This window comes from Polistes dominula, unplaced genomic scaffold, assembly GCF_049000335.1.
Source record: "Polistes dominula isolate Pdom_NZ unplaced genomic scaffold, Pdom_raw_medaka contig_49, whole genome shotgun sequence".
Taxonomy (NCBI): Eukaryota; Metazoa; Arthropoda; class Insecta; order Hymenoptera; family Vespidae; genus Polistes; species Polistes dominula.
The window spans coordinates 387,325-415,160 of NW_028300914.1; the positions used below are offsets into that span (position 1 = coordinate 387,325).

Below are 27,836 nucleotides of genomic sequence, written 5' to 3' on the forward strand. Positions count from 1 at the left end.
GTTCAAGAACAATGAGAAAACTAATTGCTTTGTCTTTTAGACTAATCTCCGTGACGGCAAATGGCTTCTCAGCGGTCGCGAACACACAACACGCGCACACAGGTGTAAATGCATCAGCGAGCACGGTATCCAACAGGCATCACGCGAGGAGCCACGAGCACAGCCCACCTGACACAAAGCGCAGGATACACAAATGCCAATTTCTAGGATGCAAAAAAGTATATACAAAGAGTTCACATCTTAAAGCTCATCAAAGGACACATACGGGTGAGTACAGCTGCTTTAATCATTTTTACCCCATGACAAAACACAGAGAACCTCAAAGTAATTTTAATCTAAAATTTTTGGTAATGAAAACGTATTATTCGTATAATATTTGTTTAATTATAATTTAAACGTAATAGTTATAAAAACAGATGAAAAAAAGTTAATTAAAAAACGTTGTATATACCTAAAGAAGAACTTTAGAAATCTTGACAAGCAAATATCTCATGCGGTGATCCATGATCTTGCGAAAGAAAGTCTAATAAACCATCAAAGGGTGCATCAACGATTGTAAAGGGTAGTTTAGTAAAAGGAGCGAAAGAGACAACAAGAGATAGAGAGATAGAGAAAGGGGTAGAGATATTAGCGTGGCTAGTAACGCGTAGCGACGCTCTACCAATTCTGTTTCTCCTCGTCGCGGTCGACTGCGGTGGCGTTGGCTACGGAGGGCTGTAATTAACGAACCTCACCACTATCCTCTTTCCATCCTCTTCCCTCTCTTTCTCCCTCTCTTCGTCCTTCTCTTCGTCCCTCTTTGTTCACGGTTTTTGCCACGTCACTCTCAGGCGTTCGAAGCCACACGCCTCTACCACCGCAACGGCACGTCCTCTTTTACTACCACCACGCGTATCTGACTTCACTTTCGAGGGAACCCTAGGAAAAAGGGGAAAAGGGAGAGATGGAAAGGATAAAGGATAGGTAATAAGAGACGAGACGAGACGAGAGGAGAGGAGAGGAGAGGAGACGGGGAGAAAAGGGGTGAGAGAGAAAAGAGGTTTGTGCCGGGACGCCTTCACCCTGCAGGAGGCTTGGCAGGTAAGCGTCGGGATTGCTTCTCGCGGATCGTTAAGCAGAACTGCTAACTGCGGGATTATGCATACCGCCCCGGCACCGTTCCCCGCAATTATGACTCTGTTATGAATTCGTCCTGACGCTGGAATACCACTACCTCCACCCCTCTGTCTCCCCATGTACTCACGACAAGATCACGCAACGCGTTGGCTGCCTTCTCATTTTTACTTCTTCTTTCACCTCTGACCAAACCTAAAAACTTAGACGTTTATTTTACCTAATTTATATATATATATATATATACATGTTTTTGTTTTCTATGTTTGTTAATTACTTTACTTTATCTATAGTCAAAATTCAATTTTCCACTGAAAATAAAGTAAACATTATGTCCGTAATCTTTCGGCAAGTTCATGAACGTAAAGCTTCACTACGTCAATCGAGAAGTAAGAAAGAAAGCTAAGAAAAAAAAAAGAAAAATGAAAGGGGGTGGAGAAAAAGTGACAAAATAAAAAAGTACGGAAGAAGCTACCGGCATGGATGGAAATGGCGGTACACTTTGATCTCGAACGGTGAATCTAATTACCTGGGGCGCTACAGAAAGGACGTAAAGTGAAGTCGGGACACGAAAGGATACGAATCCTCGAGCTGATCTTTCCTTTCCTTCGGGTTTGTTGCTCCCTCCCCACCCTCCTCCGAACGAATGAACGAACGAAGACTTAAAGAGACGTAAAGGTTCGTTACGAATTCTGTTCGTAAAGTTCCCTCTTGAGGCTTTCTCGCTATGCAGATATCCGTGCAAGTGGAAGTTTCCTTCCACGAGTGTACTCGTTTTTTTCTACTTCTTTTCTTTTCACTTCCTTCCTACTACTTCTTCTTCTTCTTCTCCTCCTCCTCCTCCTCCTACCCCCTGGTTCCTTAGATCCCTCCACCCACTCACAACCCCTATCCAACTCCGTTCTCGTCTGAGTTCGTCAAAAGATACTCTTCCTTCTTCATCCTGCTGCGGTCTTAGCAAACGGATCGATACGATCCGATTAAGCGATTTAACAGTCAAAGCCGTCTATTCTGTTTAATTCCATTCTAATAGGACGATAAGACGTTCCATCGAAATGAAACATTGAACCAAATCGCGAATTCGATCCCTTCCTCTTCCACGTGTTCGCTTGCGTCAGGATTTAACTCGTATCGAGATAATCGTTAAGATCAGCTTGTCTAATGCGACGCGACGTTTAATCCTCTCTACTTTTCTGAAAGAACACATTTTTTATTGTCATGTATTCTTTTACTCCTGCTAGAGACAAAGAGAAATGAAATAAAACACAAAACGAGAAAGTACGAGGTATACATACGTGCACACTCACAAAAAAGTTAGAATTGTGTGTAGAGTAGAGGAGAAAACGAGGGTGCTAAGATAAACCCTTGTCCACGTAACCCGTAACATTTTCACGAGGGTGAACAGAAGAATATTTTGTTTTCTTTCTTTCTTTCTTTTTTCTACTGACTACGTTTATCCTGTGGTACATATTAAGTTTCGTATCTTCCTTTCTTCCATTTCACGGATGCTAGCCCGATGTTTCGAATTCCCATGGACAATTTTCTCATGGGAATTGGGAAAATTCTTTCGATCGATATCGTTGCTACTTAAGCTGGCATATACGCGGTGTCCTAAAGATTCGACTTCACTGAAAAAACAGAACACGAAATTCATACTTGGATTTAATTTATATTTCGTATAAATAATCATTATCGTATTCTATCCTTTGTTATCCTTGATTCTCATTAATGTACGAACTCCACATGGAATATATAAAGATAGGAAAATTTTAGAAAACAAGATGAATTATCGATCCCTCGGGTACGTTCTTTCTCATTTACGTGATCTCAGTTTCCAGGATCACGACTTTTGAGATACCGCAAGTACTGTTTTGGTAAGTAGAATGTGGTTGTCGAAGTAGGTCAGCCAAAAGTGTATATCGTAATTTAAGTGGGAAAATGTTTTCAAAAGAAGCAGCATCGTCAATCTTAAATCAAGCATGAGGAAGAGAACGCGTGCAACGTAAGATGTGAAAATTATTTATCCCGACGGTGAGGTTGAAAAACAATTTAGAAAATATGCAGTAGGAAGAATGAAAGATGATGGAAAGAGAAATGGCATTTGTATTTTTCCGCAAACGTGTTTTTGGTTTATATTCGAACTATTGCATATTGAATATAAATTTTCTATCTTATTGTTAATACAATCTTGGGTAAAATATTTGAAGCAATTTTAATATAATCGTGTGATCGCGTGATGCATTAGTAAGTAATAGAAAAAAAGGCTGCGTCCTGTAATGCACCGTGAACATATATGAATTGCTTTCGAGGTAGTTGATACGTTTCTTCGAGAGATGGCAGCAACAGCTCCATTTTGTACGAAATAGCGATTGGTCTGTTAAAATATAGCTCAGTCTCCCTACCATTAAGATTTTGGTAATGATTATAAAATCATAGCCCTAACTTTGAAAATCATTTTTAAAACGACTGTATAATTTTGAGTTTTTCGAAATAATCATTTATTTTGATTAGCAAGAAATGTAAATAAGTGTTTCCATATTGGCACTTATTTCTGAACTTGCAAGCTTGCGATGAGATAGTGAAAACTGAGAGAATGAGAAGTTGGGGTAGAGAAACGTCTGGCGTCGCGACGGTAATTCGAAGTTTGTCGGTACATTGATTCCCAGAAAAGAAAATAAGAAAGAAAGAATAAAAAAAAAAAAAAAGAAGACGCTGTAAGTTGTCGAGGAGGATATACTCCATTACTGAAAGTTTCTGGCCGTGCGGTGTGTGTGCATCGGGGTAATGCGATTCGTAAATAATGGCTCGAGAAACTGAACTCGGTTGCTCGCCTTCGAGCATTATTGTCGTCTTCGTCGTCTTCGTCGTAGTAGTCATCGTCGTAGTCGTTACAGGAGCCAAGTGCATCTGCGCGATTGAACGTGTCTCCTTTTACGCTTAGACCGCAAATTCAAAGTCCATTTCTCCTTGCTGTTTCAGTTCTCGATAGACCACAGATTATATCCACGAGTAAATTGAACTATATAATATATATATATACATGTTCTTTTTTCTCTACCAATGTTTATACCAGTAAATCAAAAAATACAATAGCTTGAGAGGAATTGAAACATCAGTATCGTTACTCGAGAAATCACGAAGAAATTTCTTCTCCAACCCAATATAATTGCACGTAAAGTCAACGAATTTAAATAATAAATATATTGAATAATATCGTCTACCGTTATCATCGTTGTTTCATGTATCCTCTTTTTCGGCATTATCGATGCGTATAAATGATTATATTCGATAACAAAATACGGAAACAAGCTAAATTGGGACTGACTAACAATCGGGTCAAAAATAATTGGAGTGCGAAAGGTTTAGTCACATAGCATTTGCCTCTCTTTCTATTTATATCTCTTTTGTATCATTTAAGTTCAATGAATTGTAAATGTATTTATTACTAATACGAATCCCTATTAGTAATTACAAAAGAAGTAGTAAAATGTATCGGAAAAAATGAAATTTATTTTCTAATGCACATCGTATTCGTTTAGTTAGATGAAAATTGATGCTAGTTATAAAGAGAGAGAGAGAGAGAGAGAGAGAGAGAGAGGTGTTGGATAAAAGGTGAAGGATCCTTTTCAAGCATTCGCTAATTGTATCAGACAAAGAGACTCGACGGGAGTTTGTAATGGTAGGCCACAGATTGTTTGCCGGATAATATCGACTAGTTATTACATAGACATTATTTACACGAAACTTTGTTTTCGCATTAGGAAGCAAAGGGTATGTATTGAATAAACCTGATATCAAGCTTCCCATCCTAACCAGGTATGTACATCTAACAAGTAGATATACCAACACGTAGTTGGGTATATACCTAGCTATGGGTACAGGTGTTTATGAGTGTAGATGGGTTGTATATAACATAGTCATTGAAGAGGGAATGTATATGCATCGATTCGCACCTCGGGCACTGTTCGAAACATGCGATCGCACCAAAGTTAGATCCCCGACTCTGGCGACGGAGCTTGCACCGCAAACAATCGGAAACGTCGTCGAAGTTCTCTCTCGCGACGGCTTCACCGTGAAACCGCATCTCACAACAAATCTAGAGAGAGAAAGAGAGAGAGAGAGAGAGAAACGTTGTTCTCTTCTCACCTTCTTCACTCTAACCATCATCACCTGAACGTCCTTCTTCATTCTCTTGTCATTCTCTTTTTCTTTCTCGTTCTCAGTCGTAGGATCCCCGACCAATCCCCGACAAACCCCCGACCAACCCCCGACCAACCCCCGACCAACAACGACGACCTTTGAATACGAGTATATTGATGATCTCGCCTACGATATGCTTACGAACACACATATATCTGCGGCCTGCCGCAGCTCTGACGCTCCTATCCGTTTCTTCGACGAGCTTCTATCGATCTTCCACGCTCCACGAGTATTCCCCTATCTCTCTACAGATAGAAAGAGTAATGAATAAAGTCCTACTACGATTAATCTATTTTTATAATCCGTCTAACTGTATAGAAATAAAATCGGGATATAGAACTATTATACAGGGTGTCTCAACCTAAATATTTTCCTTTCTTTATATTAAATACAACTACAATTTTTTCTTCCTTTATTTTTTTTTATATTCGTGTTCTAATAAAAAAAAAGCAATAGAAACAATAGAAAAGAAAGGATAAAAAAAAATAGGAAAGATTTGAATGGTTTCGACAGACCTACTTTTGTATGCATACATGCATAAATAAATATTATGCGCATATTCATGCATATATTAAAAAATAAATAATAAAAACAATACAATATGAAACAAAAGACTATCGTACGAATTCAATAGTCTTATTTTTTTGATATGCACATACATGCGTGGTGGCAAAAATAAAATCGCAATGCAGCATAGTCGTGTTCGTTAAAAAATGATTAAAAACAAAGTCAAAATTTGGATAATATTTTACTTCATAATCATTATATTCCTTCCAACCAATTGCATCTCCTACTGATTTTAAAGAAAAAAATTCAAGAGTAGAAACATTTCTTTCTACTTATTTACTCGTTACGCAGACTTTCTCGTTAAAAGAGAAGAATACTATCTGCTCTAATAGCAGCCTATATTTTTCTCTTTTTTATCTTTTTTCATCCCTCTCTTTCTAGTACCTTTTTCTTCTTCTTCTTCTTCTTCTTCTTCTTCTTCTTCTACTTCTTCTTTCTCTTCTTTCCAAAAGAATGTAATTTAAAATCTTCTTCGTGGAAAGAATAGCCAGTAATTTCTCCGTATCTTTTCGCTAGTTCTTTCTTTCACGCTTAGCCCTTCGCATTTTCGAAGAAAAGGGGAAAAGTAAGGAAGAAGGGAATAGTTGTTGGTAAACGTTGCCATTCACAAAAATGGAATATATTTCTCGCGAATGAAGAAAGGAGAATATATACATTCTTTTTCGATAGAAGAAAAAAGTTATTTGGAACGATTTACAAATTTATTTGAAAATCACGCAGAAAACCTTATCTCGGTTCTACTACTTTGTTAACCTAACGAAAAAAAAAAGAAAAAAAAAAAAAAGCATAAAGTTTATCTCTTTCCGAGTGTCGCGAATTTTTCGACGTTTCTGCAATGCGAATACGACACGACCCTTTTCTCCCACGATGTGGGGGATAAAATTTCGAATCGGTCGTTTCTCCCAACCGATCTGTCACGTTGGTCCCCTCTGCCCCGTGAGGATCTATAGAAAAAGGACTACAAGAATAAGAAAAAGAATAAGAGGAAGTAAAAGTATTGGATGCGTTCTCTCGGCCGAAAGATTTTCGCGCGAAACGTCTTCGGTTGTAAAGGGGTTTGCTTGTTGGGTGGGACGAGGAAGTAAGGGGGTTTAGAGTGGGTTGGGCGAAGGGGTTGGGTGGAATCCTTGGCCATAAATTCCGCTTGTCCTATCCCACGGGGACATGACTGAAGGTACCCCATACATCCTTCCTGCCAACGGACTTAATAAAATGCAAAGACGACGAGCACACGTTGCCAGGACGGACTGACATATCGACGCAATACCAACCTCTCTCCTCCTCCTCCCCCTCCTCCTGCATCTCTTCCCCATTTCTATCGCGTGAAAAGCAAGAAAGGCTGGACGGGGAGACGTAGAAAAATCGTTTTGCTTACCATCACACACCCACTAACGCTGCTGCTACCACTTCTACCCTTTACTATTTTTTACTTTATTTACCTCTCACAAGCCCTCCCCTCCTCCTCCGCCCTGTTCCTTTCACCCACTATACCACCCACGAATATTCTCCGTTCGTACTTCATTCTCCGTGGTTTGACGGAAGTACCATACAGAATTGGCCGCAATTTTGACAAACCCTTCTCTATGTCACGTGCATATACGAATAGGCGTGCGAGCATGTACGCGATGTAACGCACGTAACCCATATATATATATATATGTATTAGTATATGTTATATGCATACATAGATGCGACGCATCGTATATTGTAATATCCATTTTCCAATCGAGATGGAACGTCACGAGCATAGCTGCGATCCTGGGACGTCAACCGTAACGCGCACGTAATTACCATTGCTACCTGAGGGTGTTCCGTGCGTTCAATGAAACCGACAAATATGCATGACTCGTCCTGAATTTTCCACGTCCCTTGCAAATTCCATTTCTGTGTGTGTGCTTTCGTTCTGAATTCGAATGAAAAATTTTTCTATCAAGTTCGACACGTCTTTCAGTTTCTACCATCTCTATCTCTATCTCTCTCTCTCTAATCCTATGAATTTCAATCTAATTCATAACTACATCATACACCCCTTCATATTGATATCTAATTATTTCATGTAAAACATGATTCATAAATACATGTATATGTATAGAAACTTTTGTCTCATCCCTTATATTATATATATGTGGAATAAAATTGGACTTTTTGATAAACGTTTTCCTCGTTAGTACGCGTTTATCGAGGGAAATTCGAAAAGGGGTAATGCTTTGAGTTTGAGCCATCTTGTTTAATATGGCTTTATTACATAGATGGTAACGAACCGCCGGGAGGCCATTATGCGGCGATAAAATGCGTGCTGCGTGTTACACGTTATACACATATATATACTTGCGCAAACACAAGCATATATATATATATAGAAACTCATGTTAGCTACAACCCATTTCTCCGTCGAGATCAGCACATGCGCTACAATTTACATAGTCGCGTTCGCGAGAGTAGGCAACCTAGCGGCTACTTTGTTTCGCAATTCTACACGAGATAATTCTCAACACGTTTACGTACGAGCGTGTATGTGGTCTTGTAACAAGTCCGATAATCGTTAGTCGTAATTATTTGAAATTCCCTCATTTTTTGTTATTTTTCTCTACGTGATGTTAATATCGCATTTAAAGTTAAATATTATTAAAGAAATGAAAATTCATCGTTTAGACACCAAAGTTCATTTTTCACTTAAAACAAATATAAAAAAAAAAATTAAAAAATAAGAGAATGATATATGTTTCGATATGTCAGAGAATATCGATATCCCTTTATTTCGAGATAATTCCATAGATGTCCCTTAGGAAGAGGTAGAAGATGATGGAGAAGAAGGAGAAGAAGAGGGTTCAGTAGGAGCCCCGAGGAGACTCCTCCTGGACCCTTGTCATGTTCTCGAAGACGCTTTATCCTTATCGCGGTAGGAACACTTCCTTTCTACCATGTCGCAAGGAGCAGCAAGCAATTCCAGGCGGAACCAACGTTCATTCCCCGTCGCCATTTTTCTTCAGCTTCGCGAGAACGTTTCTAAGAAGAAAGACAGAGACAGAGAGCGAGAGAGAGAGAGAGAGAGAGAGAGAGAGGGAGGAAAGAAATGGGGATGAGTATAGGATAGAGGGATGACTTTCTCACGAGGGGATGTTGGTAAAGGGGTGACAGTGTTAGAACTAGCAGGGGGAATAGAAAAAGGGAAGGAGGAGGAGGAGGAGGAGGAGGAGGAGGCTGGGTTTAGAATGAGTTGAGTACGTGTGCCGTATTCTCCGGAAAGTCGCTGGCTGCCGAAATGTCGGGTGTCGTTGCTGTTGGAAAATTCCTTTGGTAAAACGGGCTTGGTTGGTGGTACTATGGGCTGATATGAAGGAAAAAGAAGAGTAAGAAGGGATGGAAGCAAGGGGTTCTTTTGGATTTGGTTATGCGTTGCCACGTACTGGCTGGATTTGTCGGTGTCACCTTCTTAAAGAAAATGATGCTGCTCCTTCGAACTCGTGCGAAAGAGAAAACTTACATACGTACATACATACACACTCACACACACACACCCACACACATACATCTTTATCCTATACTTTTTCTTCTTTCATTCTATTCTATTTTCATCTTTCGAAAAGGAATGCGTATAGAAAATTTTTCACCTCTCTCTTTTATTCGCACGAGAGAATGTAGTGCGTGTTCCTCCATCGAAAGTATGCCAAAGGCTGAATTCTTTTTCGCATTTGATCCTCTGCCTCTTTTTTTCGTGTTTAGAATTTATTTGAAATTTAGTCTTATCCTTGTCAACCAAAATAATAGATTAGTTATTTCAAACAGTCAAAATTCCAATGAAATATATAAAAAATTTACTATCCGATCCTTTTCAACCAAGTTAAAGAAAATTTCAGTTCTGAACTTTTCTATTTACCACGACATCCGTTAATTACGAACATCTCGCACCCTTGTCTCTGGAGGTACAGAGTTTAAAACGTAATTTCTACGTCTATAACGTTAATTCTTTTGGGAAGTGAACTTTTTTTTCCTACTCCAATAGCAAGTGTGGTGATACTGACACTTTCCCCCAAGATTTCTGACTTTCAAAGCGAATTAAGGAAGCTATTCTTTCGTTAAAATATTAAGTTACATTACCCAAAAATGACCCTTTTAATATCACAAGTTGCGAAATAAAAAGGGTAAAAATAAAAAAGGTTCGATATAAAGTTTTGAAGAAGTTGGGGGATGATATCGGAAATCGTTTTGTTTGTTATTGTAAAGTCCTATGAACGGTACCAATCACTATCTCTCCTCTTCTCTCTCTGTTTTTCTTTTGTAAAGGGAAAACGCAACGAATCGACCGAAACCTCGGCAGGGGTTCGTAACCTTTCGCGCATTCTCTGATCTGTACGATCCCGTCCAGCAAACCCCCTATCCCTCAACATCCCTCTCGATGTTGTTCTCCTTCTCCTCTCTCTCTCTCTCTCTCTCTCTCTCGCTCTATCTCTATCTACATCGCCTAGCTTGTTAAACTCGGTAACGTTGCGCCACAGGTGGTGACTCTGCATTGTCTCCTCTCTCTGGCATAGCCTCATCAACGTCGACCACCTTCTATTCTGCTCCAATGGCTTATTTACGGCTTGATAATACACTCTTCTTTATTTTGTCATAAACTATTTTCAATGGGTTTGATATTATTTAAATCTCCACATATTTTGACGAATCTTACCAAATTACTGACACAATTGTGAAAAGTTTGTGAGAAGTTTGTTTAAATGAAAAATACAATTTGTTGGCCGATTAATTAATTTAATTTCTAAAATAAATAATGTCTAATAAATGTTTGTATTTTTGTTTGATAATGTTACAGGAGAGAAGCCGTACAAGTGCAGCTGGGAAGGTTGCGAATGGCGATTTGCACGTTCGGACGAGCTTACGCGCCATTATCGCAAGCACACCGGTGCGAAGCCATTTAAATGTCGACACTGCGACCGATGTTTTTCACGCAGCGATCACCTAGCGCTCCACATGAAGAGACACGTATAATCCATCGTCACCCCGAGCGGTCCTCGAAGCTGCAAGGAAATGCGACGGTCTACCGAGAAAAACGACGACATTAAGAAGAAGAAGAAGAAGAAGAAGAACAAGAACAAGAACAAGAAAAAGAAAAAGAAAAAGAAAAAGAAGAAGAAAAATAACGAAGACACAACTACTACGACGAAGAAGAAGAAAAAGAAAAACAATATAAGAAAAAGAAGAAAAAGGAGGAGAAGGAAGAGAAGAAGGAGGAAGAGGAGGAGGATGATGATGATGAACAAACAACAAAATAAATGGCGTCGATCATGCGAACAAGAGGAAGAAGAAAATGATAAAAATGAATCGCTGACGACGTTTTATTTCCAAACGGGGAAACCTAAATATCCTCGTAAATTGTTCGCCTCCTTTTCAAAAATGCCCCCTTTGTATTTGTTAAGGGAATAAGAGAGTAAAAAAAAAAAAAAAATAGAATGAAAGATCGAGTGAATGTGTTGTATATGTGTGCGTGTGCTGCGTGTGAGTGAGCTCGCGTGTGGGTTTGTGTGTGTTCGCCTTTCGACTTGCAACGAGAGCGAATCGAACAGCTCGCTAAAGAACTTAACGAAAACAAATAGAAAAGAAGAAGAAAAAAACAACAAAATAAATGATTAATTGTTCTATCGAACGAACAAATTCGTTTCTAAGGATGAGACGCGTTGAAGATTCAAAACAGATAGGACATATTATATACGCATTCATTTTTGATATCCTTCTCGAGCTTATTCGTGAAATCTTTTTTAACGGCGATTAGATGTCTCGAAGTTTCATGAAAGAGGAAGAGAACATATGGTTACTTGAAGTGAAACAATTTTTTTCTCCATACAAATACGTTCGTCATTCCATTAATTTCCAGAAGAATAAGAAGAAGAAGAAGAAGAAGAAGAAGAAAAAGAAGAGGAATTAAACTTAGAAATTAAGGTAGATCGACGGTCATGAAATAATCATCGAATGAAGAAGAGATTAATTAATATAGTGAAAGAATATGAAATATGAAATAAAAATAAGACGAAGAAGATAGATTTCTTAGTAGACGTATGTACGATTTCTCCTGTTCGAAGATAAGATACAAAAATACCTTTCTTCGGCCTTGAGACCATCAATCACTGCCAATTAATTATGTTCTAAAATCCACGCGACCGTCGATCTTGGTATGGGAGTTACGAGAGAAAAATAAGGAACAAGAAGATGGAGAGAAGGAAGGAAGGAAGGAAGGAAGGAAGGAAACGCGAGTTGAAGAAATCTTGATTCAATGGAAAATAGATAGAAAGAAAGCTAAAAAATTATTATTAATATTAAATAACAAATGTCTTATGTAATATGGACCGTCTGCCTTTTGCAAAAAAAAAAAAAAATACGATCAAACAAGTTTCTTTAACTGAACTACTGACGCGGCTATAATTTTCTATTGATCGATCGAACAATCGATCTAACGCGAATTTATTTCTACTAAAACAATGCACAATAATCGCGCGAATACGTTAATCTCTAGATAAAAAATAAAAAAAAAATAAAAAAAATAAAAAAAGAGTAAGGACAATAATAAAATTGCAGTCTACTGGTGCCAAACGTTAGTGTGATTTTCTTTGAAATTTCATTTTTCGCTGTATAACCGTAAGTGAACGATTTAACCAAAAGAAAAAGAAATAATAAATAATTAATAAAAAAAAAAAAAGTAAAAAGTAAAAGTAAAAAATAGATGAAGGGATGAAGAATAAAGAAAGGGATGAACGCCTTCGCGCGTCAACGTTGTTGCATTAAATCTATTTGAAATATTTTGTGTATGTGTACGCGGCGTGTGCGCAAGCGAAAAGGACAGAGAAAGACGAAGAGAAAGAGAATAAAGTGTGGGAAGGAATGAGAAATGGGAAGTGGGGATGGGTTGAAGGGAAGAGGAGACAAATACGAAGCTGCCTGTAATCGAATACGTGATTTCTACCAGTTTTCGACGAAACCAAAGTTTACCGCGCGGTTAATCCCGAATTAACAATGCAAATTATAACGCGAACCTTCGATGCAAGCCTCCCTCTTCGCGTGCACCCCTCAGCCCTTCTCCTTTCTGTTTTCTTCTACATTAATCCCCTAAGGGATTTTCTGGGCATTCCCGAAATATTTTCGATATTGTAGAACGAAAGTTTTTCAGGAAATTTCGACCGTTCGTCAACGGGTGATTTTTCTTTTTCAAATGGACAAACACTCTTTTCTCTGTAGTCTTTTCTTATGCTTTTTATTTGTATTATTCTAATTAATGAATTATTATTAGTGCGACGATACTATATACTCGTCGTTCTTTTTTTACGAAAAATTGCAAAAAGTAATAAATATTCGTTTCGGCTAGAGAACGATATAAAGAACGATATATGCGTTTTTACGAACAAATACATACGACTTTGTACTTTTGTACGATGGCTTTTAAAAAAATGATAAGGTAAGAGGGCGAAGGACGGTCGAGATAATTAAAAAAGATCGGATAACTGGTCGTGTGTCAAGGTCGCTCATCAAAAAAGGTTATACTCGACGAGACGAGAAATAAATCTCTCATCAGAAACATATAGCAGAAATAAGTAATATATTTTTTAATATTCTCATCCTATTTCATAAAGAATAAAGGAGGAAGCAGGCAGGCGTATAATATTTAAGAAAGAGAAGAGATGGTCGAAGCATACGAACAGTATTCCGCACAAAAGATATAATTAAATAAAAGTAAATACATAAATAAATAAATAAATAAATAAATAAAAAAGTAATGAATAAAGGAGAAGAAGAAGAAGAAGAAGAAGAAGAAGAAGATATATAAATATACCCGTCGAAACTTTCTCACGTCTCGGAAATTTTAATACTTGCGAATATTGCCTTCTTTGATGGGTGACCAAAAACAATAGGGCAGACGGTCATCTTTACGATTAATCCGTGTTTTTCGCACAAACGATCAACGAAATTGAACAAATTATGTGAATGAAAATTTCGACAAAACCTGACAAAAAAAAAGAGAAAAAAAAAAGAAGGAAATAATTGACGTATTAAGTTGGCCAATAAATTAGTAAAGTTTTCATCAAAGTTCATAGTAAAACATGCATGAGCTTATTGGCCAACTTAGTATAATATGGTATTTAATATACACATATATATTAGGGGATCGAGGGCCCAGGACAACTCAATGGTTGGTTAGAGCAGTCGCTCGGAAAGCTCAAATCCCGGATCACGAATTCTACCATATTATTAATTACATGTATATTATTTATAAATAGAGGAAATACACACAAACACGGAACGTAGAAAGATAAAAAAAAAACAGTTTCTAAATGTTCGATCGTGATTCGAAGCAAGGCGAAACTCACGAAAAGATCGTCCAACGAATTTTAATTTCGTGTGATCGTCCAGGACGATGTTATAAGAATAAAAATAAAGAAAAAATAATAAAAAAGTTTAAAAAAAAAAAGAAAAAAAAAAACAGAAATAAAAATAAGGAAGTACGAGTTGCTTGATAGAGAGAAAGTCGAGTCTGTTATTAAAAATAAAAATAAAATCTTCTAACTGGGACACGTGACCTCTTATTAAGAATAAGAAAAGGTATTTAATGAAGAGAAATGATGAAAGAGAGAAAAGTAGAGAGGATGATGAAGCTCAAATGAAAGAAAAAAAGAAAAAGAAAAAGAAAAAGAAAAAGAAAAAGAGAATAGTGAACGAATTTCCTCGAAGACTAAAAAGAAAAGATTAAAATAAATAAAGAAAAATCTACCTGAAGCATTTTGTGGCCGAAGATTATATAATTATATATCGAGTCGAGAGGTGGTGTTAGATGCGAGATGATAAAAACGAAAATGAAACTCACATTTTAAATGTTCAGTGGCCAAATAAATTAATTGATAACGCACGTAGAATGTAAACGATACTGTACCTATTAAGTAAGTTTGACTGAAAATGTTTGTCTGTTGCGCGTGCGTGTATGTTTTCTGTGTATGATTGAAATAATACATGTGTGCGTTTGTGTGCGTGTGCGTATGTGTGTATGTGTATGCAGGTGTAGGTGCTCTATAAATGATTGCGAGATAAAAAAAAGAATGTAAGGAAGTATAGAAATAAGTACGCATGTTCGCAAAGAAGCAAAATGAAACTAAAAATACACGTCTTGCGCGTCTTGCGAGTATGTGTTTAAAAAAAGAAGAAATAATACAAAAGCGTAAAGAAAGATAGAAAGTAAGAGTGTAAAAAAGGAAAAGAGAGCGAGAGAGAGTGAGAGAGAAAGTGAGTGAAAGATCGTCGGAAGAAAAAACCACGCAAAATACTAAATTTGTATATCGTGCAATTTTTTCAGTGTCTCATTATTTGTTACCATGTTCACGATTAATTATTAATAAATAAATAAATAAATAAATAAATAAATAAATAAAGATATATATAAATGCATATATATATGTACATATATATGCATTTACGAGTTTAAGATAAAGAAGTAAAAACAAAAAAAAAAAAAAAGTAAGGAATATACGATGCCAGATGTCTTTTTGATAGTCATATTGAGATATCGTGGTTGTCGTCAGGTCGTGACGCCCCCACCCCCTGGTTTTTCGCTATAATATAGTCAAGTCGAGTCGAGACGCAGACGAGACGAAAACGAAACGAAAGTACGAAGTGTGCTCGTCTTTGTGAAAGAGAAAATAAAGAAGAAAAAAAAATAATTATGAAAAAAACTATACGTGTATGCGCGAGTGAGTAATGTGTTAATAGGAGTACGTACGATCAAATAATTAAGAACGTAATGCAGCAGAACGAATGGAACGATTGAAAGAGTAAAAAACAGGGATGGAAGTATGAAAGAATGATGAAGAATAAGTCCCGTGAAGGACGGTGAAAAGACAAAAAAAAAAAATAAGAAAAAGCAACGACGTCTTTTTTAAAGTCGCACAGTTCTCATTTTAGCTTATTTGTACACAAGTGTGTGCTAATTTTGATAAAACCGAAAGAGAGAAAAGAGAGAGAGAGAGAGAGAGAGAGAGAGAGAGAAATTCAAAGGTTGCGACGGATGATAATCGGCACACGTATTATTTAAAAAAATAAAACACACACAGAAACATACACAAACACTCACATACGATTATGGAGAGATAATATAAGAAAAAAAAGTAAAATGTTTAGGGTCGTTTTATCGAGGGTAATTTTCCATCGCATCGATCCGACGATTCCCTCTCCTAAAAATTCTCTCCTTCCTACCACCACACACATTGCAACCCTCTACCCCTCATTCCCTGTAGATATAGTAAATATTATAATAGCGAAAAACAACGCAAAGAAAAGATCGTTAGCTTTAAAAAGAGAAAAATAAGTAAAAAAAGAAAAACCACGCGACAGATGTAAAATTATGTTAGGTAAGGTAAGACAAAAGTTAACAAAAAGAAAAAAAAATCATTGAAAATAAAAAACCAACCGTGCGCGAAAATAAAAGTTTGATTAAATAAAAGTAGTTAGACGTTTACGATAGATAGGTGGGATAGCTATGACGTTAGATAGGCATTTAGATAGACGGATAAATAGATCGAGATGACGGTGAGAGAGAGAGAGAGGAAATTTAAGAAGAATTGAGAATGATTTGGTGCGATCGTGTGATGTGATTTGCATGAATGTGAATAAAGACGATGATTGTGAAAGAAGAAATAAACGAGATAGAATATGAATTTGTGTGTTTGTGGGTGTGAAAGATTTCTAAGTAGATGGTTATAGATAGGTAGAGATTTAAGTACCTAAGAAAAAAAATCTAAGGAAAAAGCGTAGGACAAGTCGTGTCGTTGTACGAGGTATGAATAATCGAACATAAGTGTTTTACAGTACTCGCATACAATAAGATCGAGATTGCAAGCTCTGAAAATAATAAAAATAATAATAATTATAATAATAATAATAAAGAAAATAAAACCTAATGATAAATAAAATAAAATAAATAAAAACTCCTCTTTAAACAAGATAAAAAGATTAAAAAATGCATAAACGTTAAAAAGCTAGATAGTAATAAAAGGAAGACGAGAGTAAAAACTTTTACACTTACACTCACACATTTATACATACACGTATACATTAACACGCGTACATAGATACGTACATGTACGATCCTAACTGTATTATCGTGGTCTAAGGTATTTTCAGTCATGTTGCATAGTAACTGTAAATTACGAGCCGTGAAAAGCGGAATTGCGATAGATGAATGAAAATAAAACAGAAAAGAGAGAGAGAGAGAGAGAGAGAGAGAGAGAAAATTAAGCGCAGGTATGGTGCTCCGCTCGTGAGAAAAACAATGGTTGCGCATGAAAGAGGAACATAAAATAAAAATAATAAAAATATCGCCATTCTATAAATTATTGTAAAATATATCAAAATACATTATTATTATTATTATTTTAAATTAATAATTACACTTTGTTTGTATTTTATTTCTAAATTTGAAAGTATTTGAAAAAAATTCATGAAATTAAAATGATTCCTCTTTGATGACAAAACAGAATTGTCTCGACGCGAGTTAGAAGATGAAAAATTCAAACCTAAACTGGATTCCTACTCTACAAGCAAAACGAATGAAGATTTATTGCTCTTTAAGAAAAAAAGAAAAAGAAAAGCAAAAAAAAAAGAAGAACATTATTAAAACGACTTAAGAAAAAAGTATTAATTAAAAATCATTAATTATTATCAACGCATGGCGTCAATCGTCGATGTCGATGTCTGTCGTCGCATTTATTCTTCGACCAAACAAAAAATATCCCATAACATCCAATTGGCGCCATGTATTGATTTGAAGAAAAAAAAAATAAGAAGGATTCCAAAACTACAACTACACAATAGTTAATGAATACGAAGGTAAATATACGAACTGATAAGAGTAATGTTATTTTTAGGAACTGCTCATTGTTAGAGAAAAAGATTTAAATAAATTAAAAACGTGAGAAAAAGAGAGAGAAAAAGAGAGAGAGTGAGAACAAGGTATTACTACAATATAAATACATAAATACGATTTGATTATGCTAAGTGAGAATCAATGATATAAAGTGGATGAGCAAAAAAAAAGATAATTAAAAAAAATGTGTGGCAAAATGTATGAACGAGTTAGCGAATGAACGAACCAACGAACGAACGAACGAACGAACGAACGAACGAACGAATGAAAATGCATATGTGTGAAAGTATGAATGAATTAAAGAGAAAATGTTTGATACGAATGAAACGAGAGTTAAGTGAAATGGTTGGAAGACAAAAATGAGATACCTATATTTTTAAAAAGTGACCTTTGGTATTTAAAGACTTGTAATAAAAAATAAAAAATAAAAAAAACATCGTGCAACGAGTAAAATAAAAGAAGACAAATCGAGGGCGCGTAAACGTAATCGAGAGGCGTCCGTCCTTAACCCGTGTCTCCATGATGGGGGATGCAAAAAGTAATCGTATTATCGTTCGGTGTGGGCTGAGAACATAAATTATAAAAAAGAAGCGGGTAGTAAGTACATCGATGGTGGTGAACGTAAAAAAGGAAAAAACACAAAAAAAAACTGTAAAATCAGAAAGTTTTCCATTTTAAGAATTTGCGTTTTTCGCGTAGTATTTTCAAGATGATCGACGGACAAACGCGTTTATACGTCTAGACAAGACGTCAGATTTACTAACCCTCTCGAGAGCCTAAGCGAAAGAACGATTGGAATTTTTCTATGGCAGGCAAACCGCTCTTTGAAATATCCTTTTATGGGAAACGAAGAGAATCGAGAATATTACGTAATTGAAATTTCGTAAAAATAAATAAATAATAAACGTAGATGAGAGATACAAACCAACGGTCAGTCTCACTAGAACATTCAGTCAGTTATTCATAAAAAAAAAAAAAAAAAAAATAAAGAAAAAAAAATTGAAAATAAAAGATAATTCATGGTAGAATATAGTATTTTTAGGAATTTTATACAGGCATTAAGAACAACGTTCTATGTTTCAGTCACAATTTACTGTCGGTCATTGTCATGTTTCTTCTTCTACGTAAAATGCAAACTCTAACTTGTGTGTATAGGTATTCCTGTGTACATGTAAAATTGGTATAAAATAGTAGAGAGAAAGAGAAAGAGAGAGAGAGAGAAAATGAAAGTGAACGAATGAGAGCGTGAAAGAAAGTCAAACAAAAATATGGAATCGACTAAAAAAGTGTGAGAGAAAGAAAGTGAATGAGTGAACGAGATAAAAGTGAAAGTGAGGGCAACTCGGGAAAAGAAAATAATTTTTCCAGATTTATGTACCTCCTTGCATATATATACACACACACACACACAAACACACACATACACGAACATTTCTATTTGTATAATTGTGAATATTAAAATCTTAAACGATAATATGTGATTTATTATGTACGATCTTGCGCGCGTTAAAAAAAAAAAAAAAAAGAAAGATTAAAAGATTTCAAACGCAAAGAGTTAAGCTTTTAAGCGCAAGTATTTTCTACTAATAACGAAATAAAATACGAGAAGTGAAATAGGTGTATATGAAAATACGTATTTTAGCATAAATACGTTTTCTGTGTGCTTGAGAAAGAACAAAAAAGATAAAGGTGGATAAAGATAAGGATACAAAAAGAAAATGGAAGGAAGAAAGAGAAAGAAAGACATAGAGAGATAGCCTGAGACATGCAGGGAGAGCTTTGTTGTAATCGTTGTTTCATTAACGCTGAGAAATATAATTATTATAATAAGGAGAAAGGATAAAACGCTTACGCATCCGTCGTTCCTTTCTCTCCTCATTATTTTTTTCTATTTATTATTATTCCTTCTCCTCGTCATTATCATCATCATTATCACTATCATCATCATCATCATCATCATCATCGTCGTCGTCATTATCATCGCGTTTCTTCATCATCTTCTTCTTCTTCTTCTTATTTTTAACTTCTTGTCTCTAACTTCTTATTTTTCAAAATCACTGTAATTATCGATAAGCTTTTGTGATAAGGATAAAAATTTGTTCTTATTTATAGTATTTTAAATTCAATCACGTTTAATGAAGAAATAAAAAAAGAAAAGAAGAACAATACACATACACACACGAACATATACAAAAACATATAAAAAGATCGGTGGTGCTCTCTTCTTCTCATTTGGAAGCACCTTTACATCCCCCTACCCATCCTTAAACCACCCTTTAACTACCCTCTCCTCGCGATCGCTACGAGAAAATGTCCGCCTCTATTATTCTATATCTTTTTTCGCGCTCTATAAACACGCTTCGCGTTATTTCCCGAGACGTTCGTACATTTATTATTGTTTTATGCTGTATGAGGGAAAAAGGAATGAATCTGAGATAGTAAGAGAGAGAAAAAGGAAAAAGAGAATTGGCATTTATATAAGAACGCGTATATTCGTTCCTCTTGAACGCTTCCGATAATAATTTACGAACCACCACCAGCCATCCCCTTTCTTCTTCTACATTTTCTTCTCTCCATCGTATTGAAAAATTTAGTGAAATTGACGGTAATAAACGTCATTAAAGTGTGATGAACAACGTGCGAGGAATACTTATAATTGATCTAAAAAATGATTTCAAATAATTTTATGAAATATAATATATATATATATATGGAGAAATAAAAAAAAGACATTTTTACTCGCACGTATGATTGTAATTATAATTAAAGAAAGAAAACAAAAATTAAGAGATCAATAAAAGTGTAAGATTTTTCAAGCTAGGAATAAATTGTCCTAACTTAAAAAAAAAAAAAAAACCAAAGAATTTATGGGCTCATCTATTCGAAAATTTAAACAATAAAATTGATAACCGTAAGAGCGGAGAAATATTGAAGAAAGTTTAAAAAAAAAAAAGAAAAAAAAAAGAAAAAAGATATAAATGAGAGAAGTATTAAAATAATAAAATCTTAACTTTCAACGTTTTGTACAAGGCGTATTAGGAAAACTAAAGCTCGTAAAACGAGCTGCGTAGGTGATCACATGTGATATTTGTATTTGCTATTCTTAATAATAAAATAATAATAAATATTATATATGTAAATGTATAGTAGAGTAATTCCAGATAGGATTTACCATACGTTAGTTAGGCGAAGGAAAAATGGATGGGGATTAGAATCGAGGACGATTAATTTAGTTTGATCCTTGAGAAGATAAGAAAGGGGCGGTTAAAAACTAAAAATAAAAAATTAGAAAAAGAAGCAGAGAGAGAGAGAGAGAGAGAGAGAGAAAAGAAAGTAAAACATACGAACGTCTTGCGAAATAATTGATAAAAAAGAAGCACAACCTGTAATGTGATATCTTCCATCTAATCGCCTAAACGCATAATCGCGCTGATTATTACGCAGGCCTATTAATGCTGGTTCTAAAAAGTGACACAACATTGATTGTCTTAATAATTGAAATGAAAATTGTTGTTGTCATTGAATCTAAATTGAATGAAGGAAAGAATACGCGATTGAATTTTACGAATGATTTACGTACACGTGTGTGCATGCGTTGTTAGCAAATGAATGTGAATGAGTTTTGAAAGATATGTAATATAGCCTCGAAGAAAGTTACGTTTAAGTCCTTTTTTCTTCCAAAAGCACAACTTTCCCAACCCTTAACCCAAACCTCACAAATTTGAGTCACGATCGTCTTTCTTGTTCGCCGTCTTTCACCCGTCGATCTTTTATCCAAGAACTCACAAGCCCTCTCATCAGCAATCGTAAGTTTCGATGCTGATAGATTATGCTTGCTAAAGTTTTTATGGATCGAAGATTTAGTAGTATTTATTATACTATAATATGTCAAATAAATGCTCAAAGTGTGTAATATCGTTCTATGTATGCGACAAGTCTCTTTTTTACATTTCAGTAGTTTATCGGACAAAATCAAATGATAATCGACTAAAATAAAAAGAATAATTATACTTTGCAAATGAACAAAATTATTTCAATTATTCGTTTGGCCGATAAACTTGTACGATTTTTTTATGTTCTTTTTTTAGGATCTACAAGATTTTATCCAAAGTAATAAATCATTCTTTTTTTTTTTTAATTAGAAATAAAAGATTATCCTCGTCCGTGATCTTGTGATTGACTTGCTCGAAATTGTGTGTCAAAAAGAGAGGAAGAGAGTGAACGATTCTACGCGTAAACGATAAAGATGTACAAACAGTGGTAATGAGACGAAATGAATAAATGATAGAGAGAGAGAGAGAGAAAGAGAGAGAGAGAGAGCGCAAATGATTTCGTAAAATTAGTAAAAGTGTATTTCATGTGAATTTTTAGTGATGCGCGAGTGTGTTTGTCGAGAATCAAACTTGTACCGTTTAGAATACAAAGCGAATAAGAGAAAAAAAAAAGAAAGAAAGGGTGTGCATGTTCGCGTATGTGAGAATGAAAGAGAGAAAGTGAGAGAATGGATCATTTTTTTAGATTTGAAATCCAAAATTTTTACATAAATTATTTACTATAAAGAGTCTTATTAATTATTATCTTTATATTATTATCGCTAACTATTAATATAATGACAAAGAAATAAAAAAAAAAAAGAAAGAAAGAAAGGAAAAAGGATTAAAAAGAAAAAAAAAGAAAAGAAAAAAAAAAGAACAAACAAAACTTACTACATTTCTCCTTATTGTTCTCTTTGTTGTTTTTTTCTTCTTTTTTTTTTTCTATTAAAAAATTGTACAAAAAAAAATCACGGGAGAACACACCCAGTAAGCTTAAGTGTTTAGCTCGTCTAAGTATAAGTTTTAATGTTATGAATTTACTATTAATTGTTCGATTAATTATCGATTAAGCGTAGCACGAAGAAGAATTATTCGACGAATAACGAAACGTTCTTCCGCGTAACTTGCGATTATTAAATCTTTAATTCGATGTGTGCACGAATCGCTGACGATCGACGAATGGCACGTAACGAAAGATCGAGGGACACCGATCGATATTAGAATAAAAAAAAAGAAAAAATAAAAAAAAATAAAGAAAAACACAGAACGAATGGAAAGGTAAAAAGATTCCATATTTTTTTTCTATCGACTGTTTTTACCGACCATTCATTCGACTCGAAAGGAAAAAGAAAAGAAAAGAAAAGAAAAAATAAACGTTCAGTGAAAAATATGATGGGAATTTCCTCGGGGAACGAGTTAAAGAAAAAAAAATAAAAAATCAAAATTAATCTTAAAAAATTAAAATAATGAATGCGGGAAGAAAAAAAATGTGTGTCGGGGGATGGTCCCTTCGTCTTTCGTTCGTATCGATCTGGTCGACTTAATTGTTGTCTGCCTAGAATTTTTGCGTTATCGAAAAAAGGCGCACGCTTCTTATTCGGCTTACGGAGTGACCGAGTCGGCCGCGCTTTGTAAATAATTCACTAATAAAAAAATTTCTCATCGTGCTTGAGTGAGCTTTGCTTTCAAAACTTAAGTCCTCCTTGAAAACTCTATTATATATATACTTTTACACACACACACACACACATACATACATACATACATATATATATTATGTCTATATCGTTTCCGTTTCATTGGAACTATCGTCGACGATAACAGAGTTTCCCCATACCACAAGTTTTACGACCAACTTCAAAAGCTTCCGATGATCGATTAACGTTAAGATCGTTTCTGAGAGGAAATATAAAAAAAGAAAAATAACCGGAATAAGAGAGAGAGAGAGAGAGAGAGAGAGAGAGAGAGAGAGAGACGGACAGACAGTAGATTATATACGTAAAAAATATAAAAACATGAGATATTTTTAAAATATAAAATAGACAAAAATCGTTATGTTTTTTTCTTTTTTGTTTTTCTTTTTTCAAATAAATCATAGAAAAAATTGTCTCGATTTTTATTTTTCAAAGAAAAAATCGTAATTTCATTTGTTGAGATCTCACGCGTGTCTGATGAAAAAGAAAATAAATTTTTTGGGGATTCTAAAAAACCTGATAAAACTCAAAAGTGAGACGATCATAATTTCCCTAATTAAAAGATTCAGACCGTCCAACAGGAGTTTCGCTAGATGAATACGGTTTATGCACAAATTTGCGAGTAGTAGCTGAAAAGAAGAGGAGCAAGATGCGTGTTTGGAAATGCAGAAAAAAAATAAAAAAACAGCACAAAATCTTAACAAAATAAAAACGAAGGAGTTGTGAGCGTAGAAAGAACTAATGAGAGAAACAACGAATAAAAAGGAAAGAAGTTTAAAAGAGAAGTCGAGAAAACTCTATGGTAGAGTATAATACATATACGTGTATGTTTGTGATGATATGTGTGTATATGCGTGTAAGAAAGAGAGGAAGCAAGTATAGAATGAAAGTAAGAAAGAAAAAATTGCCAAAGGGTTCCAAACCCGCCTCGCAACATCTTTAAATCCTTTTTTATTCTTTTTTTTCTCCCTCGATGGCTCTTATCAAATCCTATGGTATCTTAAATATCCTTATTTTTAAAGATTTACAAAATTACATAAAAATATTGAAGCTAATTACATAAGTAAAAAAAAAAATAAGAAATTAATAAGTAAAATAAAATATGTGTAAAATATAAATAAATTCACGTAAATATTTCTTTTTTTAATGAAACGTATATGTCATCGGTGTAAATTAAATAATTGCACAAATGTAATTATTATATGCATATTTATAATTATTATCTTGATCCTATAAAGTGGTGGTAGGTAAGAGAAAATGAAATAGCCAAATTAATTATGTATTATTAATGATGAGCCAAATTAAATTAGAAAGAAAGATAATTGGAGTGAAAGAAATGGCACGAGTTTCATGAATGAGAGTGAAAGAACGAAAGAACGAGAAAAGTTGGTGCTTGCATGTGTAAAGAGACAAAAAAGAGAGAATGAAAGGAGGATTAAAAAGAGGAAAAAAAAGTAAAAGTGATAGGGAGAGTGAGAGTGATAAATATAAATAGTAAAGAGAAAGGATTTCTTCGAAAGCACGAAGGATGGAAAAAAAGCTAACAGGACAGTAGGGTAAAAGAGGAAGCAGAGGAGATGGAACGGGGGTGAGGGCTTGCGGCTGCTGTAACCTCATCCTTCATGAATAGCTTGTATTTCTGCTCAGTGCAAAATAAACGTACGTTCCTGTTAAAAAAAAAAAAAAAAAAAACAAAAACAAATGAACAAAAAAAGTATTAAAAAAGAATCGAGATTACGAAAAATGATCATTCGGTTTCGAACCTTTTCCAACCCTTGGTCCTACATTTGCAGCAACCTTTCCAAGTTGTACAACATCGTCGTCGAACAAATTGGATCCTCCATCGAAATATTGTAAGAAATAATACAAAAATTGAAAAAACAAATTCATCTTTTCTATAGAATTGATCTAACCTCATGGAAAGAATTGATTAAAAGACGTTAATACAGGTAACAAAAGGAAAGAAAAATAAAAAAAAAGTAAGATGGAGATAGACGTAGAGACATTTATCTTAACACATTTAATGCGTGCGTTGTCCAGTTTTACAACTTCAATGGTGTCCTTCTAAGAAAAGACGTTCATGGTTCTTTTCCAACATAAAACGTTTTACGAGAAATTATAATGTCCTTTCAAGCTTTCTTTTGTCATCCCCCTACTACTCATTTCCCATACCTAGCCTTCTTTTATTTCAGACAATTCACCACCCACTATGAGAACTGATATGGTGTTATTCCTTGCGAAATATAAAGAAAGAAATGTATTTCTCGCGCTTTTCATTCTCGATCGGATCATAAACGACGTTTTACTACCCTCTCTCCTATCTTTCTTTTTTCTTATTTTTTTTTCCCGCATCTATATCTCAACTCCGTTCATTTTACTATGGCATCGTTACTTTCAGCAAATCGTAACCTTTTGTATAGTTGCACAGAGCGAATACTAAACTTTGCTTCATGGTCGAGAACTTTGTCTAAATGCGAATCAAAGTTTTTATTTATTATAATAGAAAACCAAATTATCTCATTTACAAATTATTTGAAATAGTACAAACTCTATTCTATTCGATTATCTTTTTCAATTTTTTTCTCTAATTTTATATTGCACTCTGAACGATTGAATGAACGAACAGAAAAGTCTTTGAAATAATTTAAAAAGATTTGACTTAGCCTTTTGAAAATAATTCTCTTGATCTTTTTATAGGGAAAATATTTGAAGATTATCAAAGATTATAATACTTTTTTAACTTATTTTTCTAACTGAATATTCTTCAAATTCATTTAATCGCGTAAAAGACTTTTTCACATCGTTTAATCTTCTCAAATATACTTAACTTTTCCAAAACTTTTCTGCGTATATACGAAAAATACTATTTCGACAAATGGGTAAGAGAAAGAAAAATCCCAGTTAAAAGTGAAAAAGTACTTTAGAAAAACATTTTTATATTTTTCAATGCAATAACAGTAAGTAGGAAAAATGTTTTTCTCGTTTTTTAGACATTTCTCTTCTTGTAGGAAAAATTATTAAATTTATATTTAATATAAAAAAAGAAAAATACAATCACATTCTATTTGTGTAATAATAAATATATGATCAATTTTTATAATACACTTTGAACTTCATAATCAAATAAGAATACAACTTAAACCGAAACTAAATTCTAAAACTTTCTTCTCGTAAAATAGTTGATATAAATCAGTGAAAACGTTAGAAAATGTTCGACGAGTATCATCCACTTTTAAAATCTCTATAATACGTCATTAGACGCAACGAACTGTAAGAAAAATATATCATGGACTTGGCAAAGAGGTAAAAATCTTTAAACGTTTTCCTTCCTTCCTTTCTTCCTTTTAGCCCCGAAAAAAAGAAAACTAAAAGAGAAAGAGAGTATCCTTTGGTTTGGTAGGTGGATCGGTTTAATCCAAGGCACTCGGACCAATCCGGATGCTTTCTGAAACTAAAGAACTGCGGTGTCCATGTAAGATAGTATCCCGGAAAACGAGGTAAAAGGATAAAGGACCACGTTTACCAACTTTGTCTTGGAAGGAACCGTAAATTAAGCTGCTTTTTCGAAGACGCAGAAGAAGAAGAAGAAGAAGAAGAAGAGGAAAGGAGAAATAAAAGAAGAGACTACTTCTATCGATACTAGTATTTCTAAATAACCTTTTGATATCGGCTACCGATTATCGATATTTATTACCTCTAAAAGGCTCATTTATACTTTTAAGATTAAATTCCGCCAGTTTTATGTGATTTCAAAGCAACGATAACATAGTTCTATTAAATGGAACATTTAAACGGGTTATATTTTCCATTTCTTATCTATTGTCTTTATTTTACTATATATTTCTTGTTATCTTTGTTTGATCTTAGAACGTTGAAAAATTTGATCTGATTATAGTAAGACTTAGATCCGTTGCTGGGTGTCGGATACTGCAAGCTTCTAGAATCCGTTCTTTTCTCCAAGGAACGTTCAAAGAATCAAATAGCAGATTTATTCCCGTGAACTACACACCTCTTTTTTCGATAAGTCAAGATATTCTTTCGGGAATAAGAGAGTTTTCCTTTAGGAATTTAATTTGATTTCGTACTATCCAATACGTTTGTTGCTCGATGTTTTCTGTTCTTTTTTATTTTGATCACATACATAATATATAAATAGAAATGAGATTTTTTAAAATTAAGTATTTCATAATATATCAAATAAAGAATTTTCTCATCAAGTTATTAGTTTTATTTTAATAGTTCAAATAATTTTAATCATGGAAAATATTTTAACAAATTGAATACCACGCAATGCATTAGGTAATCGAGCTTTTGTATTTTTAATATAGTAGAGGAAAAAAAAATGATGAAGATAAACAAGCAGTAAATTAAATTTCAATATCGATATGACTCCTATGAAAAAACAAAATTGTTGACATCGATCGTACGATATGGAAATATTTCTATTAAAGTATTATCAGGGAACATCAAGCACAGGCAATTTCAGTGGCCAGTAGCGAATGAATGGTTAATAGCGTTGCATAATACCGTTTGCGTTTAAAACGTTAAATT

At 34.5% G+C, this 27,836-nt stretch overlaps 1 protein-coding gene across 2 annotated transcripts in view; it reads left to right on the top strand.

Annotated features, from left to right (window-relative positions):
- The window catches only part of LOC107069354 (Krueppel-like factor 7), a 228,228-nt gene extending 204,970 nt beyond the window's left edge, over positions 1 to 23,258 (top strand). For both annotated transcript variants that reach the window (XM_015326605.2, XM_089169963.1), the window contains exons 5-6: positions 41 to 267; positions 10,694 to 23,258. In XM_015326605.2, coding sequence (XP_015182091.1) covers positions 41 to 267; positions 10,694 to 10,869 — 403 coding nt within the window. In that variant the 3' untranslated portion in view covers positions 10,870 to 23,258. The remainder of the gene's footprint in view (positions 1 to 40; positions 268 to 10,693) is intronic.
- Positions 23,259 to 27,836: the final 4,578 nt, after the last annotated feature.